At 39.8% G+C, this 19,606-nt stretch overlaps 1 protein-coding gene across 4 annotated transcripts in view; it reads left to right on the top strand.

The window, feature by feature from the left end:
• Positions 1–19,606, top strand: part of LOC111144563 (microtubule associated scaffold protein 1) — a 110,332-nt gene that overhangs the window by 59,942 nt on the left and 30,784 nt on the right. For all 4 annotated transcript variants that reach the window (XM_022498897.1, XM_022498896.1, XM_022498898.1 and 1 more), the window contains one exon: positions 15,530–15,744. In XM_022498897.1, coding sequence (XP_022354605.1) covers positions 15,530–15,744 — 215 coding nt within the window. The remainder of the gene's footprint in view (positions 1–15,529; positions 15,745–19,606) is intronic.

Genomic DNA, 19,606 nt, shown 5'->3' with positions numbered 1-19,606 from the left:
CTGGAGGCCACCACTGTCCTGGGTGCTTGCAAAGCCTTCCAGTAACTTGCTCATCATATGTAAGCCTATGTGGATTTTTTTTTTTTTTAAAGATTTTATTTATTTATTTGACAGAGATCACAAGTAGGCAGAGAGGCAGGCAGAGAGAGAGAGAGGAGAAAGCAGGCTCCCTGCGGAGCAGAGAGCCCAATGTGGGGCTCAATCCCACAACCCTGGGATCATGACCTGAGCCGAAGGCAGAGGCTTTACCCCACTGAGCCACCCAGGCGCCCCCGCTATGTGGATTTTTATAGACTCTTTGTTTATACAGAAATTGAAGCACATATACATATGGATATATATGTATACACACACACACACGTATATATATACACACACACTCTTCTATAGCTTGCTATTTAGAGTTAATGTATCTTGGATTTTCACGTCAACACATGTTTCTCTCCCTCTGCTTTTTAATCGTCATGGGCGCCATGATCTTTTTAACCAGTCTTCTTCTGGCGAACATTTTAGGTCATTTATTGTATTTTCATGGAGCAGATAAATTTCCAAGCAGCTTAAGCAAAAGATAAAAGACTTTTATTATCAGACTTTGACTAATAATTGCTATTTTAGGTACCTTTTGTTTTTGGAATTTCTGTAGAAACACTTGGCAACATTCGTTTGGCTGCAGTGACATTTATGGAGCCTGAGGGCACTTAGCCATGCTCTAGTTTACCTTTTTCTACACCAGGAAGTCAGAGGTCCAGAGAAGTGGATTAACATGCCCAAGGGCACACAGGGACAGAAATGGGATCAAAACCTGGCCCCTCCGTTTAGAACTCTTGGCTTCTAGATTTTCTCGGCTGTGACTTCTGCTGTAATTGTGTTAGAGCTGGTGAATAGTAGTAATGAGAGTTTTTTCCTATGTGGGAAGCATTTAAAAATTATGTAAAGAACGTAATTCCACTTAACCCCAGTAAGAATCTTTTGTGAGCTTATCCCATATTACATAACTTAAAGGTCTGAGACATTTCTCAGTGAAATGGATATTGAAGTCCCTGCATGGATTTTTATGGGCTATAAGCTGTGACTCATGTTTGGATTCTTAATAAAGTGGGTGCTCTTGGCCTTGGTTGCCAAAGTGGCAGTGTGCTGACCTGGATTCTAGAACCAGAGTATTGGCTGAGTGTAAAAACAAAGAGAGATTTCAAAGGATGGAGTCTCAGATTCTTCGAACCAATTAGTCGTGGATAAATGATGAAGAACCATGATTCAGCTGCGACTGATGTTATAGTTCAGGATAAAGGAAAAACATTGTGTCATGAGTATTAACTGAATTTGGGTGATAAGGAGAGGATGAGTTTAGATAAGATGAATTTTCAGGTGTCATACATCCAGGATTTTTTAAACTATACCCAGAAAAAATTCATAGCATTTGAGGTTAAAGGGACCTCAGAAATCATCTCATCTGACTCCTTTATTTTGTAGCTCTATGTGAGTGACCAAGGTCATCCCTTGGTTCCTAGCAGAACTAAGGCTACAACCTCAGGCTCTTGGAATCCATATTTATTGCATGTGACTCTTGATCTCAGAGTTGTGAGTTCAAGTCCCATGTTGGGTGTAGAGAATAACTTAAATAAAAACTTTTTAAAAAATTGATTAGGGGCGCCTGAGTGGCTCAGTGGGTTAAGCCTCTGCCTTCAGCTCAGGTCATGATCTCAGGGTCCCGCATCGGGCTCTCTGCTCAGCAGGAAGCCTACTTCCTCCTCTCTCTCTCTCTCTCTGCCTGCCTCTCTGCCTACTTGTGATCTCTGTCAAATAAATAAATAAAATCTTTAAAAAAAAATTGTTTAAAGTAAGCTCTATGACCAGCATGGGGCTTGAACTCAAGACTGTGAGATCAAAGTCACATGCTCTACTGACTGAGCCAGCCAGCCCCCCACTTTCCCCTCTTTCCAGACTGTCTTTCACATTGCAGTATTCATTCAGTCATTTCATAAGTGAGTACCTTTTAGACATGGACCATGTGCCAGGTTCAATGCTGGATGCTGAAAATAAAACCAAGACTAAGTCACACATAGCTCCTTCCTTCTCACAGTCCATAGTTAAACAGAACATCAAGTGATTAGGGTAGAACTTGGGCTAGATGCCCGGGGAAGCTCCTAGCAGGTGAAGCTAACTTTATCTAGGCCTTCAGAAGAAGTGCCGGTTTAGCTGGAATCTCAGGATATGTGGAGTTAGCCAAGAAATAGAAAGTGTTCCAGGCAGAGAAAATAGCCTGGGAAAGCCTGGAGCTAGGGAGAGGATGGCTCCCTCAAGGAAACAAAAGAATTTTAATATGCCTGAGCATAGAAGGTAGAGAGGTGCTAGCAAGAAGGAGGGTGATCACGGGGACCCAGGCAGACCGGAGTCCCTTTCATTGGCTGCCTACATAAAGGGGCACTGTGTACTCCAGTATGTCCTTCTTGGGTGGCACCCATTCACAGAATGTGTTGTCCAATCCAAGATGTCATGACCTCTGTAAATAGGGTCAAGCCAAGGGAACGTGAATTTGTCAGCATCTGAGTGTTGTTGCTGGATGTCCAGCCTAGACCAAGCTCTCCACGTCAGGAAAGTGCTAATCTTCTACGTAATCCAGAGGTGATTTCATTGACTTGCCAAAATGCTGGCAATAGTCTCTTTTGCCAAAATAGCCCACTGTATTTCAGAGTTTTGCCTCTACATGTAGATTCTAATTTTATAATGAGTCATGGAAGGAAAAGAATCTTCTTAGTAGAAATATTCCTGAACACCAGTTTTATTAGAATTGTTTTCCTTTGGAGTTGGAGATACCTGTATTAATTAAAATGAAAAGTGCAATTTTGAACCTCAGAAAGTTAAATATATTTTTTTGATTGAAGTGAAGGCAATTCGTTACACTTAGATTTGTTTTCACTGACCTAGTGAGATTAAAAGCAGTTATTATAGGGGCGCCTGGATGGCTCAGTGGGTTTAGCGTCCACCTCTTGATTTCTGCTCAGGTCGTGATCTCAGGGTGGTGATATCCATCCCAGAGTCCTCTTCCCTGCTGGGTGTGGAGCCTGCTTAAAATTCTATCTTTGCGGGGCACCTGGGTGGCTCAGTGGATTAGGCTGCTGCCTTCGGCTCAGGTCATGATCTCAGGGTCCTGGGATCGAGTCCCGCATCGGGCTCTCTGCTCAGCGGGGTGCCTGCTTCCCTCTCTCTCTCTCTCTCTGCCTGCCTTTCCATCTACTTGTGATCTCTCTCTGTCAAATAAATAAATAAAATCTTTAAAAAAAAAATTCTATCTTTGCATCTCTCCCCCTCTCTAAAAAGTAAATAAAAGCAGTTATTATAGCAAAGAGGAGGGGTGTAGTACATACATATTGAGGAGGAGCAGAAATACTGTTTTTAGGGTGGGGGCAGAGGGAGAGGGAGAGAGAATGTCAAACAGACTCCCCATTGAGCATAGAGCAGAGTCAGGCTCTATCTCAGAGCTCTGAGATATTGACATCATGACCAGAGCGCTTCAGAGGAGGGGCCACGGTATTATTAATAGAACAAGATATTTCATTGACCTAAAGCCACACTAAAGAGAGCCATTTTGACTATTCAGTAAGAACAGGGCAGAATATGAATAAAATTGTTTGGTTAGAAGGCAACCATCAAATTATATTCAGTATTCATTTTTGAGACTGTCAAGAATTGCTTTTAGCTGCAATTTAAGACAGCTTAACCAAGAAGAAACTTATTTCACCTAACTTGTTTGTTTCACCTAAAATGTTGTTCAGTGGTTCAATAATGTCAGGATCAACATCTCTATTTACTTGGCTCCCTCCTCGTGACTGTTGCCTCCTGATCTCACCATTGCTCCTCCAGGCAGGAAAAAAAAAAGAAAGGGGTGGGTGGGTGGTGCCAACTCACAAAGCTTACATCTCATTGGCTAACTTGCAGTCACATGGTTAACTACCTGCAAGGGAGGCTAGGGAATTGAGTGACTTCTCCAGTCTCCAGGGCGTGCAGATACCAGAAAGAGTTTTTCGATAGTATCTGACCCAGAGAGGGTCAAACCCTTAATTCTTAAAAGCTGATATTAGCTGCATATAAATAAGGGGAGTATATCCTTTAACAAGTCTGATCTTGCAACAGAGGTTGATACTTTTTTTTCTCTTTCATGACATGTATGGGTTTTGATAATGATTACCTATTTTGTAATTATTTCAATTAAACACTTTGAAGTCTCTTTGGACATAATTTGATTTTGATGTTAAATGAAGTAATTTTCAGTGATAATATATTGAGAAAGAATGTCTCAACTTGACATATGGCTTTTACGTATTTAAAATGTGTTAACAAAAGGTTAATATTTTCATTCGTACAGTTGTGGTAGGTATTGCCAAGGTGACACTAAATAAACTTGAATTTCTCTTGTTTCTCTCTCACATTATAAAATGCAGAAGTCAATGAAGCTATTTTAAAAAGTTTCAGAAGAGGTGCCTGGGTGGCTCAGTTGGTTAAGTGCCTGCCTTCAGTTCAGGTAGTGATCTCAGGGTCCGGGGATCAAGTCCTGCCTTGGGCTCCCTTCTCAGTGGGGAGTCTGCTTCTCCCTCTCCCCTTGGTCCCCCATGACCTGCTCATGCTGTGTCTCTCCCTGTCAAATAAATAAATAAAATCTTTTTTTTAATTTTTTTTTTTTTTAAAGAAAGCTTCCATTAAAAAAAACAGATTAGAACTTGGATGTAAAAAGTTAAAGATTCAATCATTTGTAGATTACAAAAGACATCAAAGGGACCAAATTCAAGAATAACAGATGAGAGACTTAGACTTCCACCACTCCCTTGTTCCTGTACTGTGAATCCACATTCTTTTGGCTTCCTTGAAAGCAAGCTTGAAGATACTGCTGGCCTTTTGCCACACTGATAAGCACTTACTGAGAACTGATGTTGTGAATGGCGTTCAGCTGGAAATGTTCATCATAGATCCATACTCCACTCCCGTAGTAGCTGTGGCAGTCTTTGAGCTACAGCTTTGCTATGATGCTAAAAAGTGCTATTCTGTAGTCAGAGTGGTCTACTTAAGAAGGCAGTGATGTGCTAAATCAATTTTCACTCATAATAGTTAATGTTTTGATAAGTTCTTCTTAAGGATTTTATTTATTTGTCAGAGAGCACACGTGGGAGAGCTACAGAAGCAGAGGGAGAAACAGACTTCCCAATGAGCAGACAGCCAGGTGCAGGACTTGATCCCAGGAGCCTGGGATCATGACCCAAGCGGAAGGCAGAAGCTTAACTGACTGAGTCGCCTGGGCATTCCATGTTTTGATAAGTTTTTAAAAGTTAGCTGTAACTCACAAGTTTCACATAACTGAAGTTTTTACTACACGAAGTTGTGTTTTAATGTAGGAATCTGTTTTCTCCCAAACGTGGGAAGTACATCATATATTACAGTTTGGAGTTGGAGTCAGGATAAGAAGCATAGCAGTGTCTTTCACCAGGAGCAACTAGAGGGCTATGGCAAGAAAATTTAGTAACTATGTAATCAGAACAATTGAAATATTCTGATTGAGTTTTGGTTAATCAAGAACCAACCTATAAATAAAACAGTACAGATTTTAATACTTTGTGTTAGCTCTAAAGCATGTTTTAGAGCTAAAAATGTTTCATTAAAAGTATATGCTTATTATTTATTAGGTAAAAGGACATCAGATGTGGTTTTAAATGTTTCCAACATTGAACATCATTTTCCTGTGTTTGTCTTAAGTGATAGGTCGAGTTATTTTAGCCTGTGTTATTTTTATAAATAGCAATTATCCAGCTCTTAGGAAAATTAGGACTAATAGAGCTTTCTTTCAGGTGAGAGACTTGTCTTTTTCCCTTTGTTCCCTGGTGACCTGAGTTGGAGGCCTGGTCTTTTCAATTTCTTTTTCTTAACTGGTTAGTACTTTGAGAATAAACTTCTCTTTTCTGTGGTTTGTGTCATAGAATTTTCTAATGCTGATTGTTTTAATTGGCTATTTTTTGTTTCAGCTGTAATATACTCTGTGGTCTTTAATACACATTTTTGACCCACTTTGGCACATTTGGGCACATTCCCCACCCCCCAGCCCCCAGCCCCCACGTTCAGGTCTTTTGCGTGCATGTGCTTGGGTTCAGCTGTGCTGTTTTCCTGGGTCTCCTATGTGGCAACATGAGTTTGCAACAGCACAGATGCAGTGGTTCGGGACGCTATCTGCGGCCGTGAGTGAGCCCTGACCCACAGGGGATGGCCTCACGGACACAATGGTGACCTCACATGAGCTGGCTAGCTCAAGACGTAAAAGCCACAGAAGAGATAGCATTCAGAAATCCCAGGCTAGCAAATGTGCTTGAGATAGGCACTGTGAAGGGAAGGGCCTTGTAGAATTTTTGGTCTTATTTTGGAATAAGTTCCAAGTGGTGACAAAATGTTATTCTCAGTGCTGTATTCTTCTCTGTGTTAAATAAAAAAGGCACCTTGGTGGGTGTATGTCACAATTGCTGAAATCCAAAGAACTGGTTGGTATAAGCAGGCTTTGGGATGTCAGGCAGTTTTTTAGCTACCTATTAATTTGGGTAAGTCAAAATGATCATTCAGACCAAAACAGAAGTCCACATGAAGGCTAGAATTTAATATTTTAGGTAATTTGTTTAATAATAAGTGGGGAAAAGCCCATAGCAATGACAGCTGTCTTGAGAAACAGCTTCTCATTCACATTGGTGGGAACTTGGTGGATATGTATTTTATCCCTTTCCTTGTGTTCTGAAAAGTCCTATCCAATTTGCTCATATATAGAGTATAACAAGAGATACTTGTTTCCTGTTTAAGTTGATTTTTCCTCTAGTTTTTGATGAAATTCCACTGTACCTGATGAAATTTTGATGTTAGATGATTACAATTAAGATATTTACATTCAGTATCTTCAGAATTGTTAACACTACAGGATGAAAATTGTACTACTTGCAGATTTTTTGCTCTGTTTCATTTGTATACTCTTTTAGTCCTGAAATTCATAAACTTACCGTTAAGGTGAACTTTTAGATTATTTAGAGAACCAGTGAATCGAGGGAGGTTAATATCTTCTTGAAAGTATTTCTGGATGTAATGAATTTGTTTTCTTTGTAGTTTGTAGTCCATTTTAAGAACATGAGAAATTTGCTTATTTTCTGCCAGGTGCATGTAAAATGGTTAAGGTCAAGTTTGGAGTTCTGATTTTTTGTTGTTGTTGCTGTTTTTATTTTTTTTGTTTGTTTTGGAGAAAAAAATTATTCTGAAATGGGAGTTTTTAGTATGAATATACTTTCTGTTTTGTAATCTACTTTTAAAATTTATTTTTTTTTAAGATTTTATTTATTTGAGGGAGCATGCAAGTGAGAGAGAGCATAAATGGCCATGGGGGTGGGGGGGCAGAAGCAGACTCCCCCCTGAGCAGGGAGCCTGACCAGGGCTCAGTCCAGGACACTGCAATCATCAGCTGAGCTAAAGGCAGACACTTAACCAACTGAGCCACCCAGATGCTCCGACTTTTAAAATGTAAAGTAAAACCCTTTTACATGTAATACAAACCATTGCAAATAAATTCTGACTATATATGGTAATGACTAAATATTTCTGACAAAATACAGTAATGCAAAATTTTAAATGTTGAGGTGTCTTAAAGTCTCACCCTCCATCCCAAAAAGAGTTAGCTCAGGTAATTTTAATAGTCTTCGTGTCACTTTCCTGGGCTTGAATGGTTTCATGTAAAGAAATGCCATACCTGCCTAGGCTAGAAAAAATTGTATGTGGCTTCTAAATTGTGATTACTATCTTTTAGAGTAAACAAATAATGAAAGGAACACTACAAATGTTTACATAAATTTAAGGTAATAATTGATGACATGAATGACAAGTTAAACATCTTGGTGAGATGACACAGGTTACCATGGGTTTACTGCTCCACTGAGGCAAGTAGGAAGTGTGGGTTCATACTCGTGTGTTAGGGGCAGTATCCAGGGCAGGAGAATATAAAGAGCTGATTGCTTCTCAGGCAAAAGACACTGCAGGTGATTAAATTTGGAGAGTGTTACAGAGCAGGTGAGTTTAGAATGGACCCTTTTAGGAGCAGGAAGAGCTGTGTCAGAGAATGTCCTAACGCCTTCCTCACTGTGTCCCACACCAGATGCTTCCTTTCTCTCCGCCCTCACGCTCGTTCCCACGGGCTCGTCTACTCATCTTATGTTATTTCCTAGCTGGAAACTCGTGACTCCTCCTGGGCTCCCCTTGATCCAACTTGTCACAAAGTCCCCCTCTTCTGCCTCGTAAACACACACACCATTTCCTGCCTGTTCTCACTGCTGCTGACCCATGGCTTCTCTTCCTGGGCCTTCCTCCTGACCTCCCTGGGCTCCTCTTCTCTCTTTTATGGTGCCCTCAGACCCCCGCTCTGCCACCTCCATGATAAAACCTTGTGTGGCACATGTGTCAGCACCCTGATTATGCCTCAGCCCCCTCACTGTGCTTTAACCTCAGGAGTATCCAGGGCCTCCCTGTCCCCCAGCGCCTCTGCTGGCCTTTGTTCCTTCTCTGTCTCCCAAATGTGCACATGGCCATGCAAACTCTGCCTCCTGAACCCTTATTCTGACTGCCCCGGATCTAGGTGTTTCTCCACCTGGACTCACCACTCTGTGCATGTGGTTCTGTTAGCTAATTATCAAATCGTATTGCCATTGCTGATGCCCTCTCCCTCTCAGATGCATGCAGGTTCCTTAAGAGCAGGGAGCAGTTTGTCAGAAGCACAGCCAATTGACATTGACTGAATGAACAGTAGACATCTGGGCGATTGTTATAACTGGGTCCTCCCTCTTATTAGAACATGTATTTCCCAATAATTTCCTTTTAATGCTTTGTTTTCATGGGATATCCCGGCATGAGCATCCGTCAGCCAATGCCTAGGAAATGGACTGAAAGAACTTATGTAGAGATAGGTGTCCCTATTAAGGGTTTTGGGAGTACTGGGTCACATTAAGGCAGAAAGAATGGTATTGGTTGTCTGTCCAACCCATTAGTTCATTACCTGTATTTTATTATCCCCACACATATTAGTTTTCAGTGCAGATAGGGGGATTCTGTGCCAGCTGAACAGAAAGAGATGTATACTAGGGAATCATGATTCACCCAAGATGCTGGCAGTCTTCATGCATGCCTGCCCAACAGCACCTTCTCTACATGCCTCCCCTCCCTGCCCCAAGACACTGCAACAGGTCCTTCCATCACCCACCAAAGTTACCAGGGTAGATTTTGGAAAAATACTTGGTGAGCAAATGACTAGGTTAATAGGTATGAAAAAAAAAAAAAACACCAACTAGGCATGTTAGTTACTAAACACAGTATATAGTTTTGCATTTTGTGGAAGCCAAGACAAACTGTTCTTGAGGTCTTGTCTCTTACTTGACTTTACTATTTGGAAAGCCAGCACATTCAATAAATGGTTTGTTTGGCCGTAAGATGGATGTGTCTCCAGGAGGTAGTGGGTTGGTCCATGTCTTAATGGTTGAATTTTTCTCGAAAACCTTTTTGTCTTAACCTGGGAATCTGTGTGCCTGAGTGACTAGAGCCTGAAAAGGGGACCAATTCCTTTTTTACCCAACTACCTTCCTCAGGATGATGATAAATAAGTTCATTAGGCTAGTTTGAAACTGTATTAAACTGAGGTTTTAGAGTAGAAGGAACAAAGCTAACAAACAGTTGGTTTTCAAGTAAGCACATGTCTTTGATTCATGACTTTTGTTTTCCTGATGGAGGTTTCCTTTCATCAGGGTAACTCCCAGGACGATTGGATCAGACATGATATTGTTAATTATCTTGTTGATGAATGTCCAAATCAATGTAGAAGGAAATACGCCATTTTAAGGGTTTCTGACTAAGTTGATTCTTTGAAATCACACGTCCTGTTAATGGGTCTAATAAATTCTTTTGTGTTTTTATTATTTTTTATTTTATTTATTTTTTCACTGTGTTATGTTAGTCACCATACAATACATCATTAGTTTTTGATGCAGTGTTCCAAGATTCATTGCTTATGTACAACACCCGGTTGAATAGAGCTGCATTACCAAAACAGTAACGTGTTAAAAAGAGGGACACAGGGTTAAATTTGGTTCATCTTTTAATTTCCTATAAATCATGGCTCCTGTAGAGTTTAAGGGAAACTGTGTTTTAGTTATGAAGTACCCTATTTATGAGCATTTTGGCCTTGAGCATTGTTAGAGGTTCTTGCATCATCTCTGATCTTCAATTGGGCCAGGAGTGAGGAGGGGGGGAAAGATGTTAAAACTAGGTCATCAGCTACCATGTGGCACAATTTTGTCCTTAGGGAGCACAGTATATGGAGCAGAAGATCGAGGCCACAACTTGATTTCCCAGCTCTAGCTAGAGGGCATGATTTGCTCTTACGTTAAATTTTGAAGACCTGTGCTCTTAGAATACGTCAGTGTTTTGTTTCCTCCTTAAGTCTGAATGTATTTTGAGTTGTCACATAGAAAAAACCTGTATTATTTAGATCTTCGTCTCTATTCCCCAAGGAAGAAACATGGATTAATTATATTTTTATGACTAAGTGTTAACGATTTAGGTGCTCAGAATTGTTTAACCACCTTTATTTTTTTTTTTTAAGATTTTATTTATTTATTTGTCGGAGAGCTCATGCACACATAAGCGAGCTCGAGCACAAGCAGGGGGGAGCAGCAGGCAGAGGGAGAAGCAGGGAACCGGACCTCAGCACCCTGGGACCATGACCTGAGCCGAAGGCGATGCTTAACTGACTGAGCCACTCTGGCACCCCCAATTTAACCACCTTTAAAAAATATATACTCTTTAATTTTGAAAAGGTGGTATTTTTACACCATGATTAAAAAGTAAGGAGAATATATCAGAACATCTTATACCTCTCTGGTTCCTATTCTCTTTTTGAAAAGGTAAGCATTGTTAGTACTTGTATGTGTATTATGAAATAATTTTGTTATGAATTTTTAAGCAAAATAGAAAATGTGCTCTTATATTTTCATCATCACACAGCAGAGCATTGTCTACAGTCCTCTTTACTATGGTTTTCTCATTTACCACAGCGCGTGCCCTACGTCTGTTACAGCTGTGATATTTCACTATATGACTGTACCATAAGTTTGTTTAACCAGTCTTCTATCTGGACATTTGGGTTGTGTTTTGATCTTGTCAAGTTTGCGGCGGGAGTCCTTCAGTTAACGTCATTGCATGCCTGTGTAGGCTTCTCAGTAGGATAGATTCTTGCTGACCAGCTATGAATTCAACAGGTGATGCTAGCATGTGTCAGAGAAGGCTTATCACTAAGCTTTTATTGTTCTTAAACATCAGTTTGAGTGTATAAAGTTAGGCAGACAGACTTGACCTGAAATTTTTTTTTTTTTTAAGATTTTATCTATTTGACAGAGATCAGAAGTAGGCAGAGAGGCAGGCAGAGAGAGAGGAGGAAGCAGGCTCCCCGCCGAGAAAGAGCCCGATGCGGGGCTCGATCCCAGGACCCTGAGATCATGACCCGAGCCGAAGGCAGGGGCTTTAACCCACTGAGCCACCCAGGTGCCCCGACCTGAATTGTTTTTTAAATGTTTGCTTGCGATTCTTGGTGGGTTGCTTGGAAAACCCTCGTGATGTACACGTTTGACAATTTCAGCCACTACCTGAGGCGGAGCAGTGTCACGTTCTAGAGGTGGCATTTGAGGTCTTCATGGCTGGATCAGTAAGAGCTCACGCCCATTCGAGGGGCTCCCCGACTCTTGAAATGCCGGTCCTCCAGCGGTGACGAAAGCCTGAGAGAAGAGGCAGCTGTCATGTGGGCACTGGCTTTTACTGGAGCACAGGCGCCGTCCCTCCCCCGCTTCCCTGGCAAGAGTTAGCCCCTTAGCCCGACAGCTGCAGGTGAGAGAGTAACCAGGCAACGCACAGACAAAAAGCAGCTAAGCACCAAGCACCTTGCACAACTGGGGTGCGGTCAGACTCCAGCGGTTGTTTTCCGGGGTGTACCTTAACAAAAACTACTTAACATTCATTCTAGAGCGATCTTCGCAGCATTCCTAATACCGTGTTGGGTCCTAGAGAGCTTTCTAAACTTCCAGAGAGTATACGAGTCCTGACACAGTTAACCGTTCCAAAATATGGAGAATAGGACCTTCATAGGCACAGATGACACTTCGTTACGAAAAGCTAAAGCAATCAAAATATAATAAAGGAAAGGTACAGTCGCCCATCTCGCTTGTGGACGTTAAGTCATCCGAATCCTCAGCAGCAAACTGGGGAACAGCTTACACTGTCGGACTGACATATCTGAGAAAAATGAAGTTTGTTTTCGGGGGTGAGATGGGGTTGTCAAATGGGTGAACAGGGTCAGAAGGGACAAACTTCCCGTTATAAAATAAGCAGGTCATGGGGATGTAACGTACAGCATAGGGCTAGAGTTGATAATACTATATTGTGTATTTGAAACTTGTTAAGAGAGGAGAACTTTAAAGTTCTCATAAGAAAAAGAAAAATAGGTAACCACGTGTGCTAACAAGTTAACTAGACTATTAGGGTGATCATTCCCCAGTATATAAAAAAGTGAATCATTATGTTACACATCTGAAACTAATATAATATTAAATGTCAGTTATACCTCAAAAAAATGGGGAGGGATTACATTTCAGATGATAAAAAAAAGTTTTATAATTAAAGAAAAGAGTATGTCTTAGGAATTTGAAGCCACTGTGGCTTAGGAAGAGCCTTTTACAAAATGGATTAAGTGAAATAGAAGCTACTGAAAACCATGATGGTTCAGAGGCCTAATATAGAATCAGCAAATCCAACCTGTATTTCCTAAACACTTCAAAAACAGTATGGACAGATTCTTCACATGATGTAGATGTTTTATTGTAAAATCTATGTACACTGAGAAACATAGCTAATCTCACACCAAGAGAAAAATAAAGCTGTTTCCTTTAAAATAATGTTAGTGATGGAATTAACCATCTAAAAAGGAAAAAAGATAAGCAATACCAAGTAATTTATCCAAACAATATTACTAGGAAGTACTTTAAGTATAGTAAATTGTAAAAATGTACTATGGTGAAAGAAATTTAGTTTATAAAGAAACCAAACATAATATGTAGCTATTGCTTAACTTTGGAATAAGAAATAATTTGAAGGAAAATATAAAATCTGGTGCTACAAAAGGAGTACCTGTATTTTGAACCTGAAGGTGGAAAAACAATGTTTAATAAATTAAATTTATCTCCATATGAAGTAATGTACTAGAACTTGACCAGTGAAATTCATTTGGAAGTCTCAGTAGGCAAGAATTTTAAAGAATGCTTTCTTCAAAAATGTTAGAATAAAATATTTATATCTCAGATTTTTAAAATAATTGTAATCTAACAGTTTTAAAACTCTGATATTTAATTAGCGTGGAAATTCTAGAGAGTCAAACGTCGTTAAGGGATTCAAGGAATGATAAAGCAATCTAGCAGTAAATAAATGAATATTTCAGGAAGTATTGGTAGGACATACAACAATTATGTCAGGAGAATGAATTTATATCTGCAGTATGTTACAGGAAATTCTAGATGGTCAAAGGGTTGAAAGCTGTTTTTGGCTGTTCTGTTTGTATAAACTTATATAAAACACAGATGTTTATCTACACAGGCCTGATAAGCATAAAGTAACATTTTACTACAATTACTGCATAAATGATTGTTGTTAGTTTTCTGTTACATCTCCACCCCATCTCCACTTTCCAAGGTGGGTCGTAGTGGTAGAGAATGGGTGTTGGAGGCCTCGGTTCTGACTTTGAATCTGTCTCATAGGTGCCATCTGTGCATGGGCAAGGTCCTTCCCACTCTGGAGCCTCGCTTTCCCTATGGAGAGTTACTAAGTGGGTGAAAGAGAGGAAAAGGGAGGATACTCAGTGAGCAGTAAAACACTATGTAATTATTATATGTTACATGAGAAATAGAGCTCCTAAGGACCTTTTAGGAAATGACATGAAATAAAGGAATACTAATTTCAGATACTTGGACAAACTGTAAAATATTTTTCATTAATTTTTTCATTAATATGTGAGTCTATAATAAAGTTCTCCTTTCAGGACTTTAATACTATGACTGTGAACTTGGTTGCTTTCTTCATCTGCTTTGGAAATGGCAGTTAGTGCTAAACAGTTATTAATGATTACTAAGAAAGACTAATGGACAAATACTTTCCCCTTGAAGTCTTTTTGAAACATAGAAGATAGTTTAGTCGTTTTAGAACAGTGAATTATCAAGTATTAATGCAAATTTGAATTGTTGAACCATAGGAAGTACCATAGAAAATGAGAGCCTCCACCCCCGCCTTTTTTCTAAAAGAATATATTGAGTGTTTTTTGTCATTGGTTCTTGGAGCATGAAAACTGAGGTTTATTTATTCTCCTTCAAGAAATTACTCTGGTTTTCCTCCCCCTGAAAAATTGGAGAAAATAATTCCTGTCTATAAAATTTTCTTAGGTTGGCTTGTTATCCCAGAATGTGAATGTCGTAGGGAATGCCTCTGAAACAAGGAAACATTTTTTTTTTCTTAGTTTCTTGTATCTTTTTTTCAGATTTAGTTTTGTTTTGATTACTTGGCCTAATTATTTTGAGAAGCTTAGCAGCGTGTTTTGTGGTCTTCCAATTCTGTTTGATATTTAAAGTGACTGAGACATTTGGAGTAGTTCCAACACTTCAGTGTTTCATTTAAAATAGAGTAATTCCCAGGACACCATGGCATAGAAAGTGAATAATCACTTAGCAAAGCATCTTAGTTGGATTTGGAGCATTAGCATGAGCTTAAACAAAATACATAGGCCATTATTAGTACTTGGAGAGGGGAAAAACAATAAAGATTCTGTTTCGTAGAAAACAGAAAAGGATAGTCAAGAGTACAGTCCTTTTAACAGTGAACTTAAGGGGCAAAATGTGAGTAGATTTTCAGTATATGTAATGATTTAATAGAGATTAGGAAATGACTCATCAGCAGTATAAATCTTTGTAATGACCAGGCCATCAGCAGGAAAGGATGAGAAGTTTGTAGAAAATGCGTAGGAGGAGGGAAGGGCACTGAAAGTCCAATCACTTACATATTTCTCTCAGCATATGTGATTGGAATATAGAGTCAGAGGACTTGTCATAGTCACGTTACTGTACCAATTTACCTAGAAAATTAGAAACTATGATGTGAATATTATTTTGCATATAATTCCCACGTTTCTGGATCGCTAAATCTATTTGTTTCACATACGTAATTCTCTGCCCCGTGTAAATCTCTTCAAACTCAGAGCTAAAGATATTGTCCGTGTTTATAAATTACAAACATCTAGATATTTGATTAATTCCTGCTCTGATCCATAAGCTTTCCTTATATAAACATAGCTTAAATGCATTTCTGTGGCTTATCTAGTTGTTTTTGAACCTAGATGGTAGTGATTATAAAAAATCACATATTTTCCTGTGTATACTTATTCCTTTTACAGTTGAAAAGGGCAGGCAGAAGAATCCCAGAAGTTTGTGTATCCAGACGCAGACATCTCCAGATGTGCTCTCCTCTGAAAAAACGCTTGAGTTGGCTCAATATAAAACAAAATGTGAAAACCAAAGTGGATTTATCCTGCAGCTCAAGCAGCTACTTTCCTGTGGTAATACCAAGTTTGAAGCATTAACAGTTGTGATTCAGCATCTACTCTCTGAGGTAAGGATGTCTGCCCTCTAACAGTCTTTCTCATTGAGGTGAGGGGGGGCAATAGAGGGGCATGTTCTTGCTCTTGTCTTGGGAATACTTTCCGCTTGATGAATGGTACGAGCAGGTAGAATTCACCCAATTTGTCAACTCGCTTGATACCTGAGTCACTCTCTAAAAATTTGGGATTGAAACATTTCTACTACTTTCTTTCTGTTTCCAGAATCACTTAGACCAACAATGGCATGAGATAATCGTTATATCCATCTCCAGCCTATATGAGCATTATCATTTTTGCACTGTATTTTTTTGTCTAACTGTATACAGCTTTCCATATTACCTTTAGTTTAATGCTTTGAAAAAAGAGATTGATTATATTTGTGGGTTAAAGAACACTTCTGAGGTAACTCACAGTATGGGCCTGGGGACTCTTGAGAATTTCCGTCCATTCCTAAAATAGTTTGTGGTACGACAAATGCAAAACAGATTTTCTTTGCTTCCTTATTCTTCCCTGACATTCTTCAAGGATGTTAGCTCAGGGACTAGTTAGAATTCTTTAAGAAGACCAAGTTTCTGGGAACGGATGCTACTGGCCTAGCAACAAAAAGTGCAGGTACCTAAGGGGGAGCACTGGGATGGGATTATATTTGAGTTCTTTAGATTTTTTTTTTAAAGATTTATTTATTTGAGAGAGAGAGTGCACATGCTTTAGCTGGGGAAAGAGGGAAAGAATCTCAAGCAGATCCCTGATGAGCAAGGAGCCCGACCCAAGGTTTGCTCTGTCTCGTGACCGTAAGATCATGACCTAACCTGAAATCAAGAGTCAGTTGCTTAACCCACTGGGCTACCCAGGCTTTTAAAATATTTAAAATATTTTTTAATCACAGTCTAAAAGGAGGGTATCACATAACATCTCAAGAAAAAAAACGTTCCATTTGCTTATTCTGGAGTTCAGCTCAGCCCAACAAACCTATGTTCATTGCCTATAGAGCTACGGTGATGTAGTTGCCAGCCTGGGGCAGGGGAGCGAGGCACTTGGTCAAGCCAGGCTCTTGGTCTGTGCCTTTGCAAGTTACCACGCTAATAGACAGTTAAGATCAATACTTGAACATTTTACAGCTTTGTCCAGAAACTTTTTTTTTAAACATTTTATTTATTTATTTGACAGAGAGAGATCACAAGTAGGCAGAGAGGCAGGCGGGAGTCGGGGGGAAGCAGGCTCCCTGCTGAGCAGAGAGCCCGATGCGGGGCTCCATCCCAGGACCCTGAGATCAAGACCTGAGCCGAAGGCAGAGGCTTTAACCCACTGAGCCACCCAGGTGCCCCATTTACCTAGTTTTTATATACAGTAGTATATAGCCCTTCTGTTTCTCTTTAATATGTAAGGAAGGAATTGGATAGCTGGCTTATTTAACCAAGTAAGCTAAATTGGAAATGACATAATATCAAATGTCAGAAGCAATTAGTTTGTCTATTTTGTGATAAACCAATTACTTTGTTTTACTATATCTAGCCTAATGAACCCCTCATTCAACTCCTTTCTCTCCTTTCCCTCCCATGTGAGATGAGTCAAGTGCTGTGAGCCCTCATCCCACAGAGTTGCTCCCCCTTTTCCATTCATACTGATTCCAGCATTGTTTGGACTCTGGATAACTGTCCAATAGATTATGATAACTTCTTAATTAGTCTTTAGGCCTGCACTCTCTTCACTATAATCTACTCCAAGCACTGCTAACATATTCATCTTTCCAAAGCATTCCACTGTACTGATTAAAACCTTCAGTGGTTTCTCCATTGTCTGCAGCCTACCTGTCCAACATGGCAGCTACTAGCTTTATGAAGCTACCAAGTACTTAAAGTACAGTAAGGCTAAATTAAGATATGCAGACAAGTGTTAAAATATATGCATGGATTTCAAAGACAATATGACAAAAGGGTGTAAGATACTTTGTGAATAATTTTGAAATGATACTGTGTTGGATATACTGGGTTAAATAAAACACATTAAAATTTAATCTTACAAACTTTTAAGAAATGTGGCTACTAGGAAACTAAAATTACATACATGACTCACATTATACTTCCTCTGGATGACTCTGGGGTGTAACTTGAAATATAAGACTATAATTTGGCACGAGCTGCCTTTTTAGCCTCACCTTTAGTGAGGTGGAGGGGAAGTAAGAGGGATATAATGTTTGTTGAACATTTAGGAAGTTCTAGACATTAAATGTTATCCAAAGACACCAGTTGGAATTTACTAGGAAGAAAATGGAGGCATAGAGCTGTTAAGTAACTTGACTATCAGCAGACAGATAGTTAGAGGAAGACCAGGACTTGCACCTGGGTCTAAGACACTAGGAACTCAAAATCACCTATGAACTTGCTGTGCTTTTTCATCCTCTGTTCAAATACCATTACTGGGCTACTGCCCTTCTCCCTAATATACCTACATGTTCAGCTCTTAGAGTAGCATCCCATCACTACCTACATGGGATTCACATGGATTCATTATACAAACAGCCAAGTAGAAAATGCAAGTTAAATAGATCAGGCAGGCCTGCTTTCCATGGTCCTTGGTGAGGAAAGGCCCAGAAGTGGATGTGGGGTGAAAGACCCATATCTGTTCTTCCTTTGGTTACTAAATCCCTCGTGTGGCACGAACCTTCCGCAGTCTGCATGCTCCTGGGGTTTCAAGATACTCTTTTCCCACACAGCTTCACCCACAAACACAAACCAAACACTTTATGAGATGCTCAGTGGGAGAAGGAGTAGATGGAACACTAGAGGAAAAACCTCCCTCAATTGGACACAGTGACAGATGTTTTGTCAGTCAACAACAGAGCAAACTCTTACTGAGTTTCTGGGATACTTTCACTGTACGGGAATTTCATCTTGCACCTGACTTTAAAGGTTTTAATGCCCATGTAATTGTGACTCCACTGAATTTCTTAAAATTCAGCTCAAAAGCTCCCTCTTTTAGGGGCACCTGGGTGGCTCAGTCTGTTGAGCATTTGGTTCTTGGTTTTGGCTCAGGTCATGATCTCGGGATCATGGACTCAGCCCTGCATCTGGCTCAGTGCTTAGCAGGACAGTCTGCTTGAGGATTCTCTCCCTCTGTCCTTCCCCCTGCTTGATGCATAAACACACACACACACACACACACACACACACACACACACACACACACATTCTCTCTCCCTAAAATAAATAAATCTTCAAAACAAAACAAACTCCCTCTTTTATTTCATGGTCCTTCTAGCTCTATGTTCAGGCTACCTTCTGGATTCTAGGAGCACTTAGATTTCTCTGTCACTCTCTCCCTTATATTACAGATAACCATCTGCACTCATTCTGCTTTTTAAGACCAGAAGCTCACTGAGAACAGGATCTGTGTCTAGTTCCTTCTTAGGAACCCACACCAGCAGCTATGGCAGGGCTTTATACGTAACAGACGTGTCATTTGTACCTGAACGAACAAATGAATGGGGAGGATGGATTCCCAGGTGTAAAGACGAACATATAAAGTCGTTATGTGAATGTTCTTTGCTCTTTAAAACCAATCAGCAAATATTTACTGATTGCCTAATGTGTACAGGACACTGTTATAAAACAGAAAAGAAAGACATAACCAGGGGAAAAGTTAAGTAATTCTTCAGAACAATTTTCCTCTTAACCCTTTGGTCCTCTCATACCATTATAGAAGTGATTGACTGATTGATGTACACGTAGGTAGATATGGATGGTAGATGTCGACTGATCTATATATACATACATATCTTATTGCTAAGTTTTTCTAAATGGTTTTAGAGCATTAGAGTGTGAATAAGAAGGATTGATTATAGGGAATCCTAGAACTATGACTTATCATTTTGTT

Source organism: Enhydra lutris, unplaced genomic scaffold (assembly GCF_002288905.1).
Source record: "Enhydra lutris kenyoni isolate GAN:26980312 unplaced genomic scaffold, ASM228890v2 scaffoldscaffold11, whole genome shotgun sequence".
NCBI classification, from domain to species: Eukaryota; Metazoa; Chordata; class Mammalia; order Carnivora; family Mustelidae; genus Enhydra; species Enhydra lutris.
This window is presented reverse-complemented; position numbering and strand designations above follow the sequence as displayed.